Source organism: Chiloscyllium punctatum, chromosome 32 (genome assembly GCF_047496795.1).
Source record: "Chiloscyllium punctatum isolate Juve2018m chromosome 32, sChiPun1.3, whole genome shotgun sequence".
Lineage (NCBI taxonomy): Eukaryota > Metazoa > Chordata > Chondrichthyes > Orectolobiformes > Hemiscylliidae > Chiloscyllium > Chiloscyllium punctatum.
In genome coordinates this window covers 71,973,105-71,993,192 of record NC_092770.1, presented here as the reverse complement: position 1 = coordinate 71,993,192, position 20,088 = coordinate 71,973,105, and the positions used below count along the sequence as shown (strand labels likewise).

The following is a 20,088-nucleotide window of genomic DNA, read 5'->3' as shown; positions in this document are numbered from 1 at the left end:
TCCCTCTACCTCTTTACCTTTAATAGGCATGCCATTTTAGCCCCATTCTCAAACTTTACAATGCTGGCAGGAATGAAAAGTCTCTTCCACCATTTACTTTATTCAGTTTTACTGCTACCTTGTCAGTGGAGTGTTTCACTCTTTTTTCCAAGGGTAGAGGGATTAGGTGGGAAAGTGGATGTGATCAAGTATCATCCACATTCCAACTAAATGCAGCAACTTCCAGAGCTATACAGCTGACTCCTATTTCTTCTTACTCATGATAGTTTCCTTCTTTCGTATTCTAGAAAGCCAGAATGTACTCAAGTCTACAAGCGAGATAGAAACATACAAAACAATCATGCAGCAGTGAGGGATGAAGGAGCAGCACACCAAAAGCTTGTGATCACAAATAAACCTGTTGGACTATACCTGATATTGTGTGACTTCTGACTTTGTCCACCATCCAACATCAGCATTTCCACATCTTAACTGCTGAAGTAGGTTAAGAATTACGAGGAGGCAAGGAGGTAAAGACATTGACAAACCAAGGAACGATCCGGGCAGATGAACAGAGCTGAGCAAAACCTCCTTGAACCTTCACCAATGTCAAACAAACAAAGTATATTCCAGGTAGGTAATGAACAAAATTCTAACGCTATCCAGGAAATGGTCAAAATATGAGAGGATACAGGAGGTTGTGGTCAATGAGCAGTCAAAGAGGTGATTGGAAGAATGGAAATGAAATACAGAACGGGAGCTGAAACATGAGTGTCTTGTAGGATTGGTGAACTAGAGGACTAAGTAACGAGAAGACAAGATACATTCCGTGGGTATGTACAGTACGAGGGGAAAGAGAGAGATTTGGTTCAAGTTCATTTCCTGATCATAAGCAAATTTGTATATTGTCATCCATGTAGGACTCTTCTAAAATCCATGCCAGACTACAATCTTACTATGTATGGATGCAGAAATAATATTTATAGATATAGGTCACATGTGTTACAACACTGTGCCAGACAATTAATGAAGCACCATATAGTCATTTGATAATTTTGCAAACTGCCTGAGTACAAAATGCTTCAAGTTGGATATTTTAAACCCTATACTTTATAACGACATCTTGCATTTTAAACAAACTGCTTGAATAATACATTCATGAAAACATACAAAACACAAACTGCAAGATGTGGAAATACTCCCTTTTTGCTTCCTAGAACTTAAGAAGCAACCTATAAGACTGTTTTCCTGTTGACACAAACACAACCCAGACGAAATGTAAACTAAAACTCTGTAGAACACACTTTAATGCCAACTTCCTTGGAATGCTAAAACTTTACCTATATAATATGTAGTGATTGGTTTACAGTTAATAATTTTTTTCGTGATAGTGAACAAACACACACACTCCCTTGACATTCAGTGAACAATTAGAAGAATTCTTCTGTCAAAACACCAAGAGCTCCAACAGGAGAGCTCAAAATGATTGAATGGCTTTACGAGGATTTCAGTAAACGCACAAAAAGTGCGGGGCGTCCGTGTTAAATGCTTCCAGTTAAAGTTGCGTAGAAAAACGGGCAAAGTAGTGTTGAGTGTGTCCCACTCCCACCCTCAGAGGTGCTCCTCCTTGCGTGGAGTAATTATGAAACTGAGCTGATGAATCAAGGCAGGGCTTTTTCGCACCGATTCCAGGGAAACGGGAACACGGGCCTGGCCTGATGGCAGGCCCCGGGCTCCCTTCCGTATCAAGCCCCAGGACGTGTCGGGGGGGGTGGGGAGCCGGTGGGCGATCCCGCTTCCCTGCTATTTTGGGGTTGATCTCCGGGCAGGTAGCCCAGAGGGAGGGTGACAAGGGGCCCCCACCTCTCTCGGAGTGCGGACTTCACTCACCAGGCATTTCCTCCCGAGGCAACTGAAAAGCGCTTCGTTCTCCTGCGGGGTAAGCAGCATCGAGCCGACATTGTTGGCCCGGGGCCGGTTGCTGCTCTGCTGGTTGGAAATCATTCTGGACTCTCACGGTCGGTCGGTCGGTCGCTCCCTCTCCGGCCTGTGTGTCGCCTCTCAGCTGCGGCGCATTGCGGACGGTCGAATGAGAGCAGGCGGGTCCTCTTCCAGGGCAGTGCGGTCCCCCGCGCGCGGGGGAGGGGGCGGGTTATTGGAGGGGGGAGGGACTGGGGCGCAGCCGCTGTCTGTCTCTCTCGCTCGCTCGCGCCCCAGTTCAAACTTGTCCCTCAACTTTCAGCCCAACGGAAACCAACATGGCTCCCGGAGTACGCCATCCGGTACCCCCCCCCGGAGGAAAGCTGCAAAATGCAATTCCATCTCGACGCACCGCCCATCGCAAACGACGCCTTCCCCATCCCTCCGAAGCGGAGTTCGAGCCCGAGTCCCTCCGCCATTCGGGTTTGTGTTGGCCGCCCCGCTCGGAACGAGGGAAAACTGCAAGGCATGGCGTCGGCGGTTCCGCACCCATTTGCGGATGGCCTCGACCCGCTTGACGCACCGGGGACAGACTTCATTCATTTTAAATGGGTGGACTTCCAGCGCCGAGGTAGCAGGGTACTTTGTTAACTCGATAGCTCTCACAGAGAGATGTTTGGACGGGCACCGAAGCCGGAACCCGAATGTTTCCAAAAGTAAAAAGGCGGTGGGGTGGCTCTGTTAATGAAGGGTGTCCTGAGCTCGAAAGAGCAAGATGTAAAATCGGCATAGGTAGAAATAAGAAAGGTAAGAGTTTGTTATTTTGGAATAATTTACAGGTCAGTAGCATCACCTAGGGAAGAGCATAAATAAATAAATGGCGTGTTTAAGTAACCCTGAGTGATGTTAATGTATAAAATGGCTAAATTGACAGGACAGTGTCATAGAACAGTAAAAAGATAAAAATCATACAACACAAAATTAGAGTCTAACAGGTTTATTTGGAAGTGCGAGCTTTTTGAGCTTTGCTCTTTCGTCAGGTGACTACCTACTTGATGAAGGAGCAGCACTCCAAAAGCTTGAACTTGCAAATAAACCTGTTGGACTATAACTAGGTGTGTGTTTTTTAACTTTGTACACCCTAGTCCAACACCAACACCTCCACATCATTAGAATGGTATGTTTAAGAACTAAGCAGTTATTCTGGACCTGGTAATGTGCAATAAAACAGGATTAGTCAATAACTTAATCTAAAAGGATCCTCAAGGCAACAGTGTCATACATGATAGAATTTCAAGTGCACTTTAAGAGACAAAATTGTGGGGTTAAGACTAACATTTTTAAATATAAAGTTACTAGATTTGAAAGATTGTGAATCTTAGGAGTTTTCTACCTCTGAGAGCTGTGGATGCTCTTTTGTGAATTCACTTAAGGCTAGGATAGATAGACTTTGTCATTTGGCAAAACAAGGGATATGTGGAGCAAGAACGAAAATGGAGTTGGAGCCCAAGATCAGCCACAATCATATTGAGTAGGGGATCAGGATGAACATAATCTATTTCTGCTCCTATTTCTTGTATTCTTCTGATGGTCGACGTGCAGTAGCAGATATCGAAAAGGGTGACGCTGGAAAAGCACAGCAGGTCAGGCAGCATCTGAGGAGCAGGAGAGTCGATGTTTCAAGCATAAGCCCTTCATCATCATTCTTGAGAGGGGAGGGGAAATGGGGGCAGATGTTATGACCTGAACTTGTTGAACTTGATAGTTTGTATTTCTACAGCCTCCCAGAAAATGGAAACAGAACTAAGGAAACAGAACTGACACCAGACAACTTGTCAGTATTAAGGTCTCAATCCCATTGTTGACAATGTTTATTTGTATGGGGGAAAGGGATGATAGGAATCCCAGTGTAATTCCATTCAGGGCAATTAACATAAATCCCATGAGATTTCACACGATTTCTCAAACTATCTTCCTAAATTCACCTCGTCATGATGCCCTATGGCCCTTGCTTACCATATACTTCAACTCTCCACTGACAGAAGTACTCACCATTGCCGAGACATTCTAGGATTCATAATTAAAAGCTGTTGTGCATATAAACAAGTGCTGTTAGTCTGAAGTTGGACTGCATGGTTTGTATTATTTGCCCTGGATATAATAGACAAAGGAAAATTGGTGCCTTGCTTTGTAAATAGGGAATCCAGAAGTGATCGTAGATGGGGGTGGTGCTGAAGTTGGATGTCCTCTTCCCATAGGACCAACAGAGATGGCCACAACACCAGACCCTGCACACCTGGTCCATGGTTGTACCAGGTTATTGCAGTCTCCATGGTTTGAAAACACAGAGTAGTGTAACAAGTAGGTGAATGATCTTTTCTGCTCTGTCAGAGTATGTGCCATACTCTCTCTCTGCTTGAGGCCAGAATTAGGACATTAATACTTGAGGTTTCCATTCCATGTAGTGCACACTCTCAGCTGTATAGTGCTGTTGCCCATTGAAGTGCCTAATGTCGGTAGAAAGCGAAGCCGTCCTCCTCAAAGAAAGAAACGCTTCTCCTGCCCTCTCCAGCTTTGGAGGCAGTGATTTTCAGCTCCATTGTGCACGTACTGGTTACAAAATGATGGAAGGAAACAGCAGCTGCTTCTGACAGTTGGTTTACATACACACGGCCTCAGGCGATTGTGTGGAGTTTGCACATTCTGCACGTGTCTGTGTGGGTTTCCTCCCACAGTCCAAAGATGTGCAAATTAGGTGAGTTGGCCATACTAAATTGCCCAAAAGGGCTGTATTGGCTAGGTGCATTAGTTAGGGGAAATGTAAAGTAATAGGAATGGATCTGGGTGGGATATTCTTTGAAGGATTGGATTGGACTTGCTGGGCCTAATGGCCAGTTTCCACACTGTAGGGACTGTATGACACATGCGTGCACGCATGCATACACATACACACACACACACAAGGGTGCATGTTCCAACCCATTCCATCTATGTAACACTCCTTCTTATGTTATTCCTACTGCAGGTCACCATGTCACAGGTAGTTGACCCCAGGCCCCAATCAAAACCAGGGTGTTGTTGACAGTCAATAATCCCCCTCTCACATTACCCGTTTCTCTTTAATAATCTACCGTATACCCCCCACCAACCTTCTATATATTGTGTTTCCTCTTCCGCAATTGTAATTTCTTGGCATCCCAACATGCTGTCTCTGATCCTCACAATTGAGTTCCTCACTTTGCCACTACAGCAGTGGCCCAGATAACCTATCTTGACTTTGAAGACAGGGATGCTCAAGAATTTCTTCTTTCAGAGTAGTGAATCGGTGGAATTCTTTGGCTGTTGAGACTGGGTCATTAAGTATATTCAAAGCTGAAATAAGCAGGAAGGGGATCAAAGGACTTGGGAATAAGGTGGGAAACTGAGTTAAGGATTATCAGATTAGACAAAATTTTGTTGAATGATGGAGAAGACTGAGGGGCTGAATGACCTACTTCTGTTCCTATGACTTATGATCTTAAAGGTGTAACTTTAACCAGTAGAGTTTTCCTCCTGATTTCCATTGAGAGAAATTTTTCTGGAGCTCCTTGATGCCATAATCAGTTAAATGTGGCCAGGATGTCACCCCACCTCTGGAATATTTAGCTCTTTTGTCTGTGAACCAAGGCTGTAATGAGATCAGGAACTGAGTGACCATGGTGGAACCCAAACTAGCCGTCACTGAGCAGGTTAATGCTGAGCAGGTGCTGCTTGATAGCACTGTTAATGACACCTTCCATCATTTTACTGACAAGATAATAATTGGTCGGATTGGATTTGTCTTGCTTTTTGTGTGTAGGACTTGCCTGGGCAATTTTCCATGTGGACATATGCCAGTGTTGTAATTGTGCGGGAAGAGCTTGGCTAGGGGTGCACAGAGTTCTGGAGAACGTCTTCAGTACCGTTGCCGGAATATTATCAGGGCCCATAGTATTTGTGGTATCCAATGCTTCGAACCATCTCTTGATATCAGTGGAGTGAATTGAATTGGCTGAAGACTATCTGTGATGGGCAGAAGGCAGGATTTTGCAATGCTTATGATGGCAAAACTGTCACAAGGAGACCATTAATGCACTGAAGCTGACATTGAGTTCAACAACTGCATATTTACAGAATAACAGCAAGTGTAGAAAATACTGTCAGTGATTCAGCAATCCAGTCGAATAAGGTGCTACTTGATTTTGTAACAGCATAGTAACTTTATCATAACTGCTGACCACTCACTAGCCCAGAAAATCTAATTTATTCCTGTAGAATGCTAATCATTTCCATGATGATAAAAATATTAACATATTATGGTCTTTATAAAAGTATATCTTTGTTTTAACTTGTATCCCAATCCAATTGCTATCTGGATTGAGAAAACTTCCTGGTTTTCTGTCTGTGAAATATTCAATGTAACTGGCGACTTATCTGCCTACTGACATCATGGTTTCTACACTCTTGGAGATCCCATTGAATTGCCATCAGGTTTAATCTTTTGAGAAAGGGGGAAATCAGAAGCCCAGAAATCATTCGGCAGCTTTCTTAGGGGTCAGTGGCAACTCTATTACTGTGCTACTGATCGCAAACTGTAAGCCAGTATAGTTATTGAGAGGATTGCTTTTTTAAAAGGTTCACAAGAAATGAATTGTCAATTGAAGCTGCAATTGCATACCATTAATTTGAATTTCCGTTTGCACAACATTTGCAAGACCTGACGTGATGTTTTTGAACTCCGTTTTCTCATCCTCCCCCTCTTTGGCAATTACTTTTAATCCTGAAGTGAATGTGTTAGCAGTCATATACTAAGTATTGAAGGTAGGCCTCAAAGGCCATAAATAACAAGAGGGCCTAGAGAATTTAAGATTTTTTTAACGTTTTACAGATTAAAATTTTATGCTGAATGCTGAAAACTAAAACTACTTCAGGACTTAATATTGTTTGGAAATTAGATTAGATTAGATTACTTACAGTGTGGAAACAGGCCCTTCGGCCCAACAAGTCCACACTGCCCTGCCGAAGCGCAACCCACTCATATCCCTACATCTACCCCTTACCTAACACTACAGGCAATTTAGCATGGCCAATTCACCTAACCTGCACATCTTTGGACTGTGGGAGGAAACCGGAGGAAACCCACGCAGACACGGGGAGAACGTGCAAACTCCACACAGTCAGTTGCCCGAGGCAGGAATTGAACCCAGGTCTCTGGCGCTGTGAGGCAGCAGTGCTAACCACTGTGCCACCGTGCCACCTGAAATGTGGAATACTTAGACAGTAGATTGCTTGGAGATGGGACATTGTGATGAGGTTGCATAAGATGTTGGTGAGCCCTCTTTTAAAGTACTGTGTCCAATTCTAGTCACCCTGTCATGGAAAGGATATTGCTATGCGAGAGAGGATTTGCCAAAATGTTGCTAGGAATGGAAGGTTTGAATTATAAGGAGAGGCCAGATAGGCTGGGATTTTTTTCACTGGAGTGTAGGAGGTTGAGAGGTGACCTTATAGAGGTTGACAAAATCATGAGGGATATAAATAAGGTGAATGGCAGATGTATTTTCCCTAGGGTGGGGGATTTCAAGACTAAGGTACATATTTTTAAGATGACAGGACAAATATTTTAAAAAAGGAATGACTGGCAACATTTTTACACAGAGTGGTTCGTGTGTGGAATGAACCTCCAGAGGAGGTGGTGGATGCGGGTGCAGTTACAATGTTTAAGAGACATTTGAATAAGTACATGAATAGGAAAGGTTTGGGTGATTGTGGGCCAGGATCAGGCAAGTGGGACTAGTTTAGTTTAGGTTTGTGATTGGTGTGGGCTGGTTGGGCCGAAGTGTCTGTTTCCGAACTGTATGACTCTCTAAGGCCAGTTTATTTTTCCTGCTGTAGTTACCATAAGCTGTGATTCTTTTTCACTCAAAGTCTCTGGCTTAACGGACCAGCCACTACAGTGAGTGAAAGTATCTGGAAAAGGGGAATAAAGGAGCAGCTTGTTTTAACGAGCCATAAAGACCATCTCAGTATACCCTGTGAACAAAATGCCATTGAACTGCCTTCCCAGTCCTTCCCTCTGACCATCACACCCTTTTTGTGTGTGCCTATACGTAGGGAGGAATTTATAATGGGGTTCGAGTTTAAACTAGTCATGTTACATATTCATGGTCTACAATTGTTTATCTCTAGCTAGAATTATTTATTTGTGCTTGCTGTCAAACTGTGTCTGAAAGGCAAGTAAATTGCAGGATTTTGCATACTTCTAAAAATCTTTAAATTTTGTGATAACTCTAGGAATAGCAGAGCTTACTTTCCAGCACACTCTTCTAGTGATGTGTAACATACATTGACGTAAAAAGATTCTCTCCGTACAGCACTGGAGTGTCAGCCTTGATTTTCGTGCTCACATCTCTGGAGTCAGTCTTGAACCCACGATCATTTGATTTGGAAGTAAGAATTCAGCAACTGAACAATAGCTAATCACAAAAAGAGGTGAATTATTGATAAGTATTTTGTATTTTGCTTTTTTATTGTCAGCAAATAAATCATGGCTGTAATCAGATATGTGAATAGGTGTTGCTTAAATGAGTGAATTTTTTAACCGAGAAACTAGTTACTAATCATCTGGGTGTGACGATGAAAGTATGATATACAGGGAACACATGTGAAGTATAATTTCACTATATTAGTGCTACATCAGCTGTGAGTCAATATGTGAACTGTCTTATACTGTTTTACAATTACAGCAATATTCTGAAATGTACAGCAGAGATTTTCTTAATCTGATCTGACTCTTTAAGACATCATAAAAACAAAGTTTAATTGGTTGCATTATGCAACTCTGGTTGCAGTATTTAACTGATTGAAACAAAGCGCAATATCTGCATGTTTTGGCAGACTGGCAACGTTCATGATGACTCTGGGTATATTATTTATAATAGGCTGTCCTGCCACATAATCTACATGTGTTATCATGATAGTAAGTCTAACTCCATATTTCTTATATGTAAACTGGTGGATTGACTGGTATATTGTCCATTGCTTTCTGTGATTCTGTCCATATTTGTCCATGCAAATTATAATTTCACTATTATTTAAGTTCCTTGATTTTTTAATTTTCGCTAATTATATTTTGAAACTGCAAAGAATGCAGAAATAATAGTCAACAATATAGAAAGTAAGGATGAGCATTTTATCAGGGGACAGTCCCTTTTATGTTTGGAATCTTACTCTGGACATCACAGAAATTAATGACAACACCAGATAATGAGTTAAAACAACAATTTTATTAACTATAATAATTCAATAATTATGAGTAAAAGTAGAAGTGATCATATGATATGGAAACAAGGAAAGATATCTTTTGTAAAGGAAAGAAAGCACTTTGTACACAATACACAAGAAAAATAGTGTACATTTATTAAAGTACAAATGATATTATGATGATTACCCAACCATTCAAATAATATGGGCATTTAGCCCTTACTTTCAGGTGTAAATTGACTGGTTGGCTAGCAAAGTTCCTGTGTGGGAGCAATAAAATGCAACACCTAAAGGTTTTATAGAGTCATAGAGCTGCATAGCACGCAATCAGACCCTTTGATCCAACTTGTCCATGCCAACCAGATATCCAATATAAATGTAATCCCATTTACTGACATTTGGTCCATATCAGTCTAAACCCTTCCTATTTGTATACTCATCCAGATGCCTTTTAAATGTTGTAATTGTACCAGCTTCCACCACTTCCTCTGGCAGTTCATTCCATAACTGCAGTACCCTGTTCGAGAAAATGTTGCCTCTGAGGTCCCTTCTAAACATTTCCCCCCTCTCACCTTGAACTTAAGCCCTCTAATTTTGGACTCCCCTACCCTGAGGAAAAGACCTTGACTATTCATCCTATCCATGCTCCTCATGATTTTATAAACCTCTATAAGGTCACCCCTCAGCCTCCAACCCTGCATGGAAAATTGCCCCAGCCTATTCAGCCTCTCCTTGTAGCTCAAACTCTCCAACCCTGGCCACAGCCTCGTAAATCTTTTCTGAACCCTTTAAAGACAAAGTGAGTTGTGATGATGAGAGTTGACTACCACCTCCACAGAAGAAAGCCATCTGTTTAAAAATTTATGGTTTCCCATTCCAGAACTGCACAAAAAATGGGATTAAAAGAGAATTTCAGCTCTGGTCTGTATTATTAGACTGCTGTGGACTGGCCTGTGTATTGTATGCTAAGGAAGTAACAGCTTGAGAACAGCTATGAGGCACCCATGCATCACCTCACCCTGACTGCTGCAAACCAGTTCAAAATTGAATCAGCAACAGCTGGATTCTCAAAAAATCAGTGGTTCAATTTACCAATCTCAATGTTACTGGTTACTAGTGCAAATCAGTGAGTCCATTTGGCCCAGGTGATAAATATTCACAAAGGGAGGGATAAAACTGCTGCAGTTGAGGAGGTGGGTGAATAAGGAAGTTAATCTCTCATCATCCAGGGGCTAAACACTTTGGGGTCTGCAATCTGAAACAGTAACACTTTGGGTAACCTCGATGGTGGAAGAGCACAGCATAATAATAATAGCAATTTACTGTTGCATATATTTATTAAAAATACAGTAAAATATGTATACATTAGTCATTTTAATTGCTTAAATTATGAAAAGAAATTAAATTGTACAAAGTTAGAACAAATGTTATTTTTTTTGTTCCATTCATGCCTTCTTGATTTCCTAAGTGGCTACAGGATGCCGCCACACTCACAGCTGCCAAAGCTGTCGCTGAGGCCACAACACCAAGGAGGAAACACGCGGAAGCAATCCCTGCTGCTGACTGGACCCAGAATGCTACCTCTGCCAAAAGCTGTTCTTGAGGACACAACACCAAGAAAGAAGCTCCTGCCACTGCTGACTGGACCCAGAATATCTCCTCTGCCAAAGTGGCCTTATCACAGCCGATACTTCAGCCGCCACCAAACCCAGGAGATTGTCCTAATTCTTGAGAACTGGAGTCCATCTCAACTTTTAAGAACCAATTGTCTGTCTCACTTGACTCCCAAGGATCAAGAGATCTTCATATTGCTGCAGACATTGCCAAAACATCAGCTGAAGAGAATGGACCCTGTTCATTCGCAGCAATCTTCAGCCAAAGTGCCAAGTTGATGATCTATCTTGGCCCCTCCAGTGGTCCCCAGCATGATAGATACCAGCCTTCAGCCTGTTTGATTCAAACTACATGAAGTATGACTTTATATCAAGAAATGGTTGGAGGCACTGGATACTACAAAGCTTAGGGGCCCTGATAACATTCCAGCAATACTACTGATGATTTGTGTTTGAAGTGATTTTAAGTTCCCCTAGCCAGGTTGTTCCAGTATGGTTACAACACTGGCATCTACCCGACAATGTGGAAAATTGCCCAGGTCTGTCCTGTACATATAACGCAGGACAAATCTAACTCAAGCCAGTTATTGCCCATTGGCCTACTCTGTCATCAGTAAAGTGATGGAAGGTGTCATCAACAGTGCTATCAAGCAGCACCTGCTCAGCAATAACCTACTCAGTGACTCCCAGTCTAGATTCTGCCAGGACCACTCAGCTCCTGACCTCATTACAACCAACAGAATTGAATTCCTGAGATGATGTGAAAGTGACAGCCCTTGATATCAAGACTGCATTCCATCATGAGTAGCATCCAAGGAGCCCTAGTTAAACTAGAATCAATTGGTATTGGGGGCAAACTGTCCATTGGTTGGAGTCATACCTGGCACATAGATGGTTGTAGTTGTTGGAGCTCAGTCATCTCAGCAACAGGACATTTGTGCAGGACTTCTTCAGGGTACTGTCCTAAGCCCAGTCATTACTAACTGCTTCGTCAATGGCCCATCTTGCCCCTCCATAAGGTCAGAAGTGGGGATGTTCGCTGATGATAGCACAACATTCAACACCATCTGAAACTCTTCAGACACTGAAGCAGTCCATGTTCAAATGCAACAAGATCTGGACAATATCCAGCCTTGGGCTGACAAGTGACAAGTAGCAATTGTGCCACACAAAAGCCAGGCAATGACCATTACCAATAAGAAGAGATAATCTAATCACTGCCCTCTAAAATTCAATGGTGTTGCCATCACTGAATCCCCCACTATCAACATCCTTGGGGTTACTATTGACCAGAAACTCAACTGGACTCACCACATAAACACAGTGGTTACAAGAGCAGGTCAGAGGCCAAAAATACTGCAGCGAGTAACTCACCTCCTGACTCCCCAAAGTCTGTCTATCAATGACCAGGCACCAGTAAGGAGAGTGATGGAATACTCTCAACTTGCCTGGATGAGTGTAGCTCTAACAATACTCAAGAAGTTTGACACCATCTAGGACAAAGCAGCCAACTTCATTGGCACCATATCTGTCAGTGGTCCACTCCCTCCACCACTGACACTCTGTATTACATACTGGTGCTAGCTACAAAATGCACTGCAGAAATTCACCAGAAATCCTTAGATAGCACCTTCTCAAATCAATGACCACTTCCATCTCGAAGGGCAAGGACAGAAGATACCTGGAAATACCACCACCAGCAAGTTCCCCTCGAAGCCACTCACCATCCTGACTTAGAAATGTATTGCCGTTCCTTTACTGTCACTGGATCAGAATTCCCTCTCTCAGGGTATTGCGTGTCACTCTATGGTATATTCAAGAAGGCAGCCAATGACTACCTTCTCGAAGGCAACTAGCAACAGACAATAAATGCTGGCCAGCCAGTAATGCCTATATCCCACAAGTGAATAAAGAAAAAGAAAACTAGCCTCGAGTCTGGTCACAACAACAGAAACTCCACTGTATTTATCCACAATGCAAAGTAATGAAATAACTTCAAATTAGTCCACGACAGGTTCCTAAAATAGCCGAATGATCTTATATATGGGTGCATTCTAAACACAGTCTCTCTGTAAATGTTTCTTCCTCCCCAGCATCTTCAGCGGCTGAATGGACCACTTGGCTGCAGCATCAAATTCTGGAAGGTGTGTCCCTTTTAAACATAATTTCTGACTCAGTCCCAGCTTTTCACTGTCTTGTTCAGATTTTCATAATGATTAATATCTTTCAGAAAAATTTGTAAGGTCTACAGACTTCTCAACTCAAATTGTTCACACGTCCTTGTTGATGCCTTTCATACCTATCAGATTATACACTCACCACAATATGTTTGGTCAACCTGTCTGTAAGACTATTCCTTGTCCAGGTTTGTAGTTCAAGGATCATTGAGTCAATACATTAGCTGTAGTTCCCTTTTTGAATTGATAGTCTATAGTCTATTGATCTGAGGGAAACATTTTTCAGGCACACCAACATATGTGAATATTGTTACGGCCAAGATGGGAGTAGTGCACTGCATTGCCGACGTCCTGCCACTGAACCAGTTCCAACATGTCAAAAAATATTTTACCCAGTTATCAATATAACCAATCATATATGCAAATCTATTTCCGAATATAAATCTACTAGTTACTTTTCTTTAAACAACTGAACTATTGACTTATTACCAAACAAATCTTTTTCAATAAAGAACAGCATGTTAACAATTTAACATATGACTGTATAAATAGATACACTTTTAAATAATTCAATACACAGAACAGTTAAATTTAAGAAACTTTCTTTGTAGAGATCAACTGCATAGAAAATACTTTGTAAAAATAATGTAGTCATAGAGATGCACAGCATGGAAACAGACGATTTGATCCTATTTGTCCATGTTGACTAGATATTCTTCATTAATCTAGACCCATTGGACAAAATTGGCCCATTATCCCTTTAAACACTTCCAATTCATATACCAAACCAGATGCCTTTTAAATGTTATAATTGTACCAGCTTCCACCACTTCCTCTGTCAGTTCATTCGATGAATGCACTAACAGGTGTGTGGAAAAAATTGCCCCTTAGATCCCTTCTAAACATTTCCTCTCTCACCTTAAACTTAAGCCCTCTAGCTTTTGATTCCCCTATCCTGAGGAAATGACCTTGACTATTCATGCTATCCATGCCCCTCATGATTTTGTAAACCTCTATACAGTCACCCCTCAGTCTCCAATGCTCCAGGAAAAGTAGCCCCAGTCTATTCATCCTCTCCCTATAGCTAAAACTTTACAACCACGGCAACATCCTTGTAAGTCTTTTCTGAACCCTTTCAAGTTTCACAACATCTTTCTTATAGCAGGGAGACCAGAATTGAACACATTTTTCCAAAAATGGCCTAACCAAAGTCTCCTGTACATCTGCAACATGACCTCCCATTTGTAAAGAAAAAAGTAAACGATATAAAATATTGCAGATGGCTTTCAGTGCAGTAATTTAGCACACATGGATGGGCATCACAGACCTATGTGGTTGTCACTGTTGTCTTTTCAGAAGCCGTTTGTTCAGGACATGTCAGGAGGGTGTCTTTCAGAAGCTTCTCTGGGGAATTGTTGCATCAGGTTTTTCAGCTCTTGCATTGGATTTTCAAGAGATTCTTCCAAGCAGGTGAACTAGGGTGAATCATAGAATCCCTACAGTGTAGAAGCAGGCCATTTGATCCATTAAGTTCACATCGACCGTCTAAAGAGCATCCCAGACCTACCCATTTAATTAAGGGCTACGGGGAGAACGCTGGCAAGTGGAGCTGAAATGCGCATCAGCCATGATTGAATGGCGGAGTGGACTCGATGGGCCGAATGGCCTTACTTCCACTCCTATGTCTTATGGTCTTATGGTCTTACCCCTGTTACCCTATCCCCGTAACCATGCATTTCCTACAAGGAAAGTGACACAGCTTCTGCCTGACCATTTGATTTTACTGCTCAGAAGTATTGATTCATTTCTGGTGATTTTTCAAACTTAAAATGACCTCACTACTTCAGTCATTAGTTATGTGTTCCTGTTTTACTGGATGTTCTGCTTTGTTTGGAGTTTGGTTTGGTTCCACAGTGCACCAAACTAAATCTATTTAAGGCTGGGTTTGCCAATAGTAAACAGATAATAAGTGACAGATGCATGTTACTGAGAAATAGCTAGAACAACATATTTAACCATTTTTCATACAGAAGCTTGACATAAATTAGAAGCAAAAACTATCGGGTGACTGAAAAAAACTTAATTATGAAATTTTCACGAATTGATATTCATATTGTACCCAAACTGAATCATTTCTCTTTTTTTGCCTTTTCCTCTTTGCTTCACACACTCCTCCACCATTTCTTTTGTCTAACACCAGGTCTGCTTTCCTGTTTGACTTTGCTTTGTGAACATAAACCCCAGAGTACACAACCAGAGAATTTAAGATCAGTTTATGTAATCCTGTATTGTTTTATTCCTTAATGGGATGTAAATATCATTGGAAAAGTCAACACTTGTTGCCCATTGCTAATTTCCCTTAAACAGAGTGGCTTTTTAGAGCCAGTTCAGAGGGCAATTAAGACATAAGCACACTGCTCTTGTGTCTGGATTCATACTTTATTCGTATGGCACATTTCCTTTCCTAATGGGCTCACCATATTGAAACAACCTATACATTCCAGGTATTTTTATTGAATTCAGATTTGACCAATTGGTGTGGTGGATTTGAATCCATAGCCCTAGGATATTTGCCAAGGTCTCTGGATTTCTAATGTAGTGACATGACCATTCTCCATTGCTTTCCCCGTAGTATAACTGCACTAGACAATTCCAATGTGATTACATGATTCATTATAAGAACCTCAGATGCATCATGTTCCACAATCTAGTGTGACAACAAAATGGTTCACTCAGCTCTTACACTGCAACTATTTTAGGTATCTGCATTTTATACATGCTACAATAAATTGTAATACATAAAAGCATGGCATCAAATCTACCAAAGTGGAGCCAGCAAGATATTAGCTAGTTGCAGATCCCCTAATCATTCTAGTAGAAAGGTTGTGGTCCATTTAAAGTCTTCTTTAATGGTCCAATTTAATACTACGTGCACAGTAACCAGAACAGCAATTTTCCAGACCCAAAGACATGGATGAATCATCTTCAACCTATGTTTCATTTCATAATCTTTGCCTCAGGCTGACTTCACAAAGCATACCTGTTGAGCAGAAAATTGTTTTAACTCAATGTGGGATCATGCAGGTTATGTGAGCACATAATCTTGCAACTCCCTTAAATTTTTCTCCGATCTAATAGTATTTACCAGCCTACTACACAATCTCTTGTCAGGCCAGTCTCAATTGTTTTGAAATCAGATCAAGGCCTCACTTTGCATCTTCCCCAGTACTGATGATGAATAGTACATGGGTTTTATATTTCTAAGCTGGGTTCATCCATTTGCTGTCTTCTGCCACTGCTCCATTCTCAGACCCAAACCAGTTTCATCTAATTTAGCCCTAATTTATAATCATTTCGGTTTATTTTTCACGGTATTGTCTTCAAGTTTATTAACCTCTATGAAACCCCACCTCTTAACTTCTTGATTCCCAGTTAATTACATCTCAATGAATTCCTCCTTATGGTTCCCATACAATTTCCTCTTCCTTTCAAAACTGAGCCATTGTTTCCTTCTCATCAAAACAGCTAAGAAAGTTAACTGTTTGTCTCTCCACAGGTGGTGCCTCGCTTATTGACTCGTAGAGTCATAGAGATGTATGGCCCGGAAACAGACACTTCGGTCCAACTCGTCCACACCGACCAGATATCCAAACCTAATCTAGTCCCATTTCCCAGCACTTGGCTCATATCCCTCTAAACCCTTCCTATTCATATACCCATCCAGATGCCTTTTAAATGTTGTAATTGTACCAGCCTCCACCACTTCCTCTAGCAGCTCATTCCATACACATGCCGCCCTGTGCATGAAAAAGTTGACCTTAGGTTCCTTTTAAATTTTTTCCCTCTCACCCTAAGCCTACGCCCTCTAGTTCTGGACTCCCCACCCCAGGGAAAAGACCCTGTCCATTTATCTTATTCATGCCCCTCATGATTTTATAAACCTCTATGAGGCCACCCCCTCAGTCTTTGACGCTCCAGGGAGTACAGCCCCAACCTATTCAGCCTCTCCCTATAGCTCAAATCCTCCAACCATGGCAACATCCTTGTAAATCTTTTCTGAACTCTTCCAAGTTTCACAATATCCTTCTTGTAACAAGAAGACCAAAAGTGCACGCAATACTCCAAAAGTGGCCTAACCAGTGTCCTGTACAGCTGCAACATGACCTCCCAATTCCTTTACTCAATGTTCCAACCAATAAAGGAAATCATACCAATGCCTTCTTCACAACCTATCTACCTATGACTCCACTTTAAAGGAACTATGAACCTGCATTCCAAGGTCTCTTTGTTCAGCAACACTCCCCAGGACCTTACCATGAAGTGGATGAGTCCTGCTCTGATTTGCCTTTCCAAATACAGCACCTCGCATTTATCTAAATTAAATTCTGTCTGCCACTCCTCAACCCACGTGCCCATTCGATTAATATCCTGTTGTACTCTGAAGTAACCTTCTTTGCTATCCACTACATTTCCAATTTTGGTGTCACCTTATGAGCATTCCCAGCACTTTTAGTTATTATTTTAAATTTCCACTACCTGCCTTATTTTACGTTGATGTCCATGCTTCTTATGTTTTGTCTTGCAATGGCCCTGATCAGAAGATTGAAAAGAAATGCAAGAACTGTCAATGTAATAATTCATGGAATTTTGCCATCTTTAATTCCTACGTAAAGGTTTTGCTTGAACAAAATCCTGTGACAAATATAGCAGTTGTCTAAGAAAAAAATCTAATTCCAAAAGCATTCAGATTAAGATTGAACAAGGTATTTAAAATAAATACTCAATTACGAATGTTAATTAATAGAGTTCCTTAAGATCATTCCATTTTTGCAATCTGTTTTCCCACTTCCTCTCATCCAAAATGAGTATTCTGTTTAACAGTGATACTGTAAAAGTGCTGAAAAGTAATTTAAAAAGCAGATTTATTGTGATGGTCAGCACATAGTTTTTCCCAGTCCAGGCTAGAGGTTAAGTTCAGCTTGCTTTTTGATTTCTGGTTTGGCATGTAATCATACAAAGTGACTTCCAGTCATGAAGAACAGATGGCATGATAGGTGCACACGGTGCCGAGATGGCAACATGGATCTGCATCAGGGCATCTTCACAGACCTGATTTTTAAAGCTCCACAATATGTAACACTTCTGAGAACAGCACCGCCTACCATGGAACTAAAGCAGGGGTCAACAATTAGTGTGCAATAGCACCACCTACCATGATTTCGAAGCTTGGATGACTCAGAGCTAAATTCAATGAATAAGCATGTTTAATTCCGGCTGAAAACTGCATCAGCCAAGTGTGATGGCAGAACGTGTTGCAGGAAGTATGATGTTTACAGAAAGTGGGTGCAGTATGCAAGAGTTTTAATATACAGTTGGCGTTCTATGACTTTGCACATGGTTGATCAAAAGAAGAAACAGAGAAGGAAGGAATTTGAAGAAAGTGCTGACAAAGAGGAATTAATATTAGAAATGGAAATAGGTGCTCGTCAGCCAATACACACAGCAGCACTTGGAAGAAGAATTAGTGTTGGGCAAGGATTTAATGTGACAAAGTTTTAAAATGAATATAAGCCATATAAGGGGAGTTGCAGCAACTAGGATTCAGAGGGAGTAATTGGCTCTCAGTGCATGCAGTAGTTTGGTTTCAATGACAAAAGCAATCAGCAAAGGACAAGGTAGAGTAAGAGTCTAAAGTCTTGCTTGAGGCAGGGCAGAGTAGAATCTTATTCCATAGGATCTTGTTGTAATATTGCTTGCTGCTGAGGTTTGGGGGGGTAGGCATAGAGGGCCAAAATGTCTTGATGGGTGGGCAAGGGTATCTGATGCTCTGTTCTAGATAAAGCTATTTTCTTGGCCAAAACCATTTAATTTTTTATTGGTCAACTTACCACCATACTTTTATTCATTACTAAATCCTGAGTATAGCAGTTTGGAATTGCACTCAGTAGCAAAAGTATAGGGGGACAGGGTAGGGATTTTTTACTTACTATTTTGGATCCAAGAGACAATTCAATAGAAACTTAACCATGTTAGTATCAAATAAGTAATTGTAATTCTGGTGGAAGGTAGGTTAATTCGGTTGGCTAGATAACTGCAATATGGTGCAGAATAAATTCTACACTGTGTGTTTAATCACAATACCAATTGTGGTAGTACATGAAGGTCTGCATTCTGACCTTATCCTATGCTTATGCAGTAGTTACCCTCAATCTATATATAATCAGTTATACCTCTCTACTGCCGAGACATGCCTACGGTTCTTTATGTATTATGGCTCCTTACCATTTTAGTGTCATCAGTTTATGCTGAAGAAATAAATACCATTACTTTCAAGAAGTACTTTTTATGACCTGTATTTATGCATGGAATATAAAGGAGGGCTGAAATGTGATCAGTTTTGAGGAGGAATGCACAGCAGCAGTTACAAGCTGAGAGAGAAAAGGAGGGCTTGGCTAAAATCCCTCACTAGAGATCTTAGCTGAATGATAAAGTACAAACAACAAAGCTTGTGAATTTCGTATTGTGTTTGTCAAGTTTCTGATGTGACTGATCTGAGGGAACTGCTACAAAGCCAAAATAAGACTAGAATACTTTGTTTATCTCTCATGTGCCACAGTCACCTTCTTAGTTAAAGAGTTTGCTTAGATTGGAGTAGCTATGCCAACTGTGAAAAATTATAATAGATGTATGCAGTGATCGGAACCAGGGCAAGGTGTATCTCATTAACTATGAGATCCTTGACTGGGGCTGTTAACCTGGGCCAATCAGAAAGCCCTTGCTGACAGATTCAAACAGAAGATTCAGAGGTTTCCTCAGTCTAGGGAGTAGCTTTAAGCTAGCTGGTCAGAGTCCATGTACTGCACACACATAAATAAAGGGTGATTTGGTGATATGATACTGGCCTCTGTGCAGTTACTTCAACATGCTGCTGAAATATGACTTTGACAGTAAAAACACGAGGCTTATCTAGAGCTTATATCCAGGACCTAATAGTCTATCTCCTGATCTGCTTGCTATCAGTTGTGTTACAAGTAAAGGGAAGAGTACATAAAATTTGTGTGTTATCACCAAAGTTATCCAACCTGTACACAGATGTACTTTCAGAGACAAAAACATTA

General features: G+C 41.3%; 1 protein-coding gene and 1 long non-coding RNA gene across 5 annotated transcripts in view; one reads left to right on the top strand and one right to left on the bottom strand.

The window, feature by feature from the left end:
* LOC140458268 (actin nucleation-promoting factor WASL-like) overlaps positions 1 to 2,267 on the bottom strand; it is a 73,920-nt gene extending 71,653 nt beyond the window's left edge. The window contains exon 1 of one of the 2 annotated variants that reach the window (XM_072552671.1): positions 1,870 to 2,267. In XM_072552671.1, the coding sequence (XP_072408772.1) occupies positions 1,870 to 1,983 (114 nt within the window). In that variant the 5' untranslated portion in view covers positions 1,984 to 2,267. The remainder of the gene's footprint in view (positions 1 to 1,869) is intronic. The other variant, XM_072552670.1, reaches the window with a different exon arrangement.
* On the top strand, positions 1,487 to 19,865 carry LOC140458269 (uncharacterized). 3 transcript variants are annotated; one of them, XR_011953462.1, is made up of 5 exons: positions 1,487 to 1,918; positions 2,222 to 2,706; positions 4,098 to 8,409; positions 10,649 to 12,937; positions 16,527 to 19,865. It is a non-coding gene; the product is annotated as an uncharacterized lncRNA (long non-coding RNA). The 3 variants fall into 3 exon arrangements; XR_011953464.1 differs by lacking the exon at positions 16,527 to 19,865 and having other exon boundaries at positions 1,489 to 1,918; positions 4,098 to 4,260; positions 8,212 to 8,409; positions 10,649 to 14,533; XR_011953463.1 differs by lacking the exon at positions 16,527 to 19,865 and having other exon boundaries at positions 1,493 to 1,918; positions 8,212 to 8,409; positions 10,649 to 14,533.
* The last annotated feature ends 223 nt before the right edge of the window (positions 19,866 to 20,088 follow it).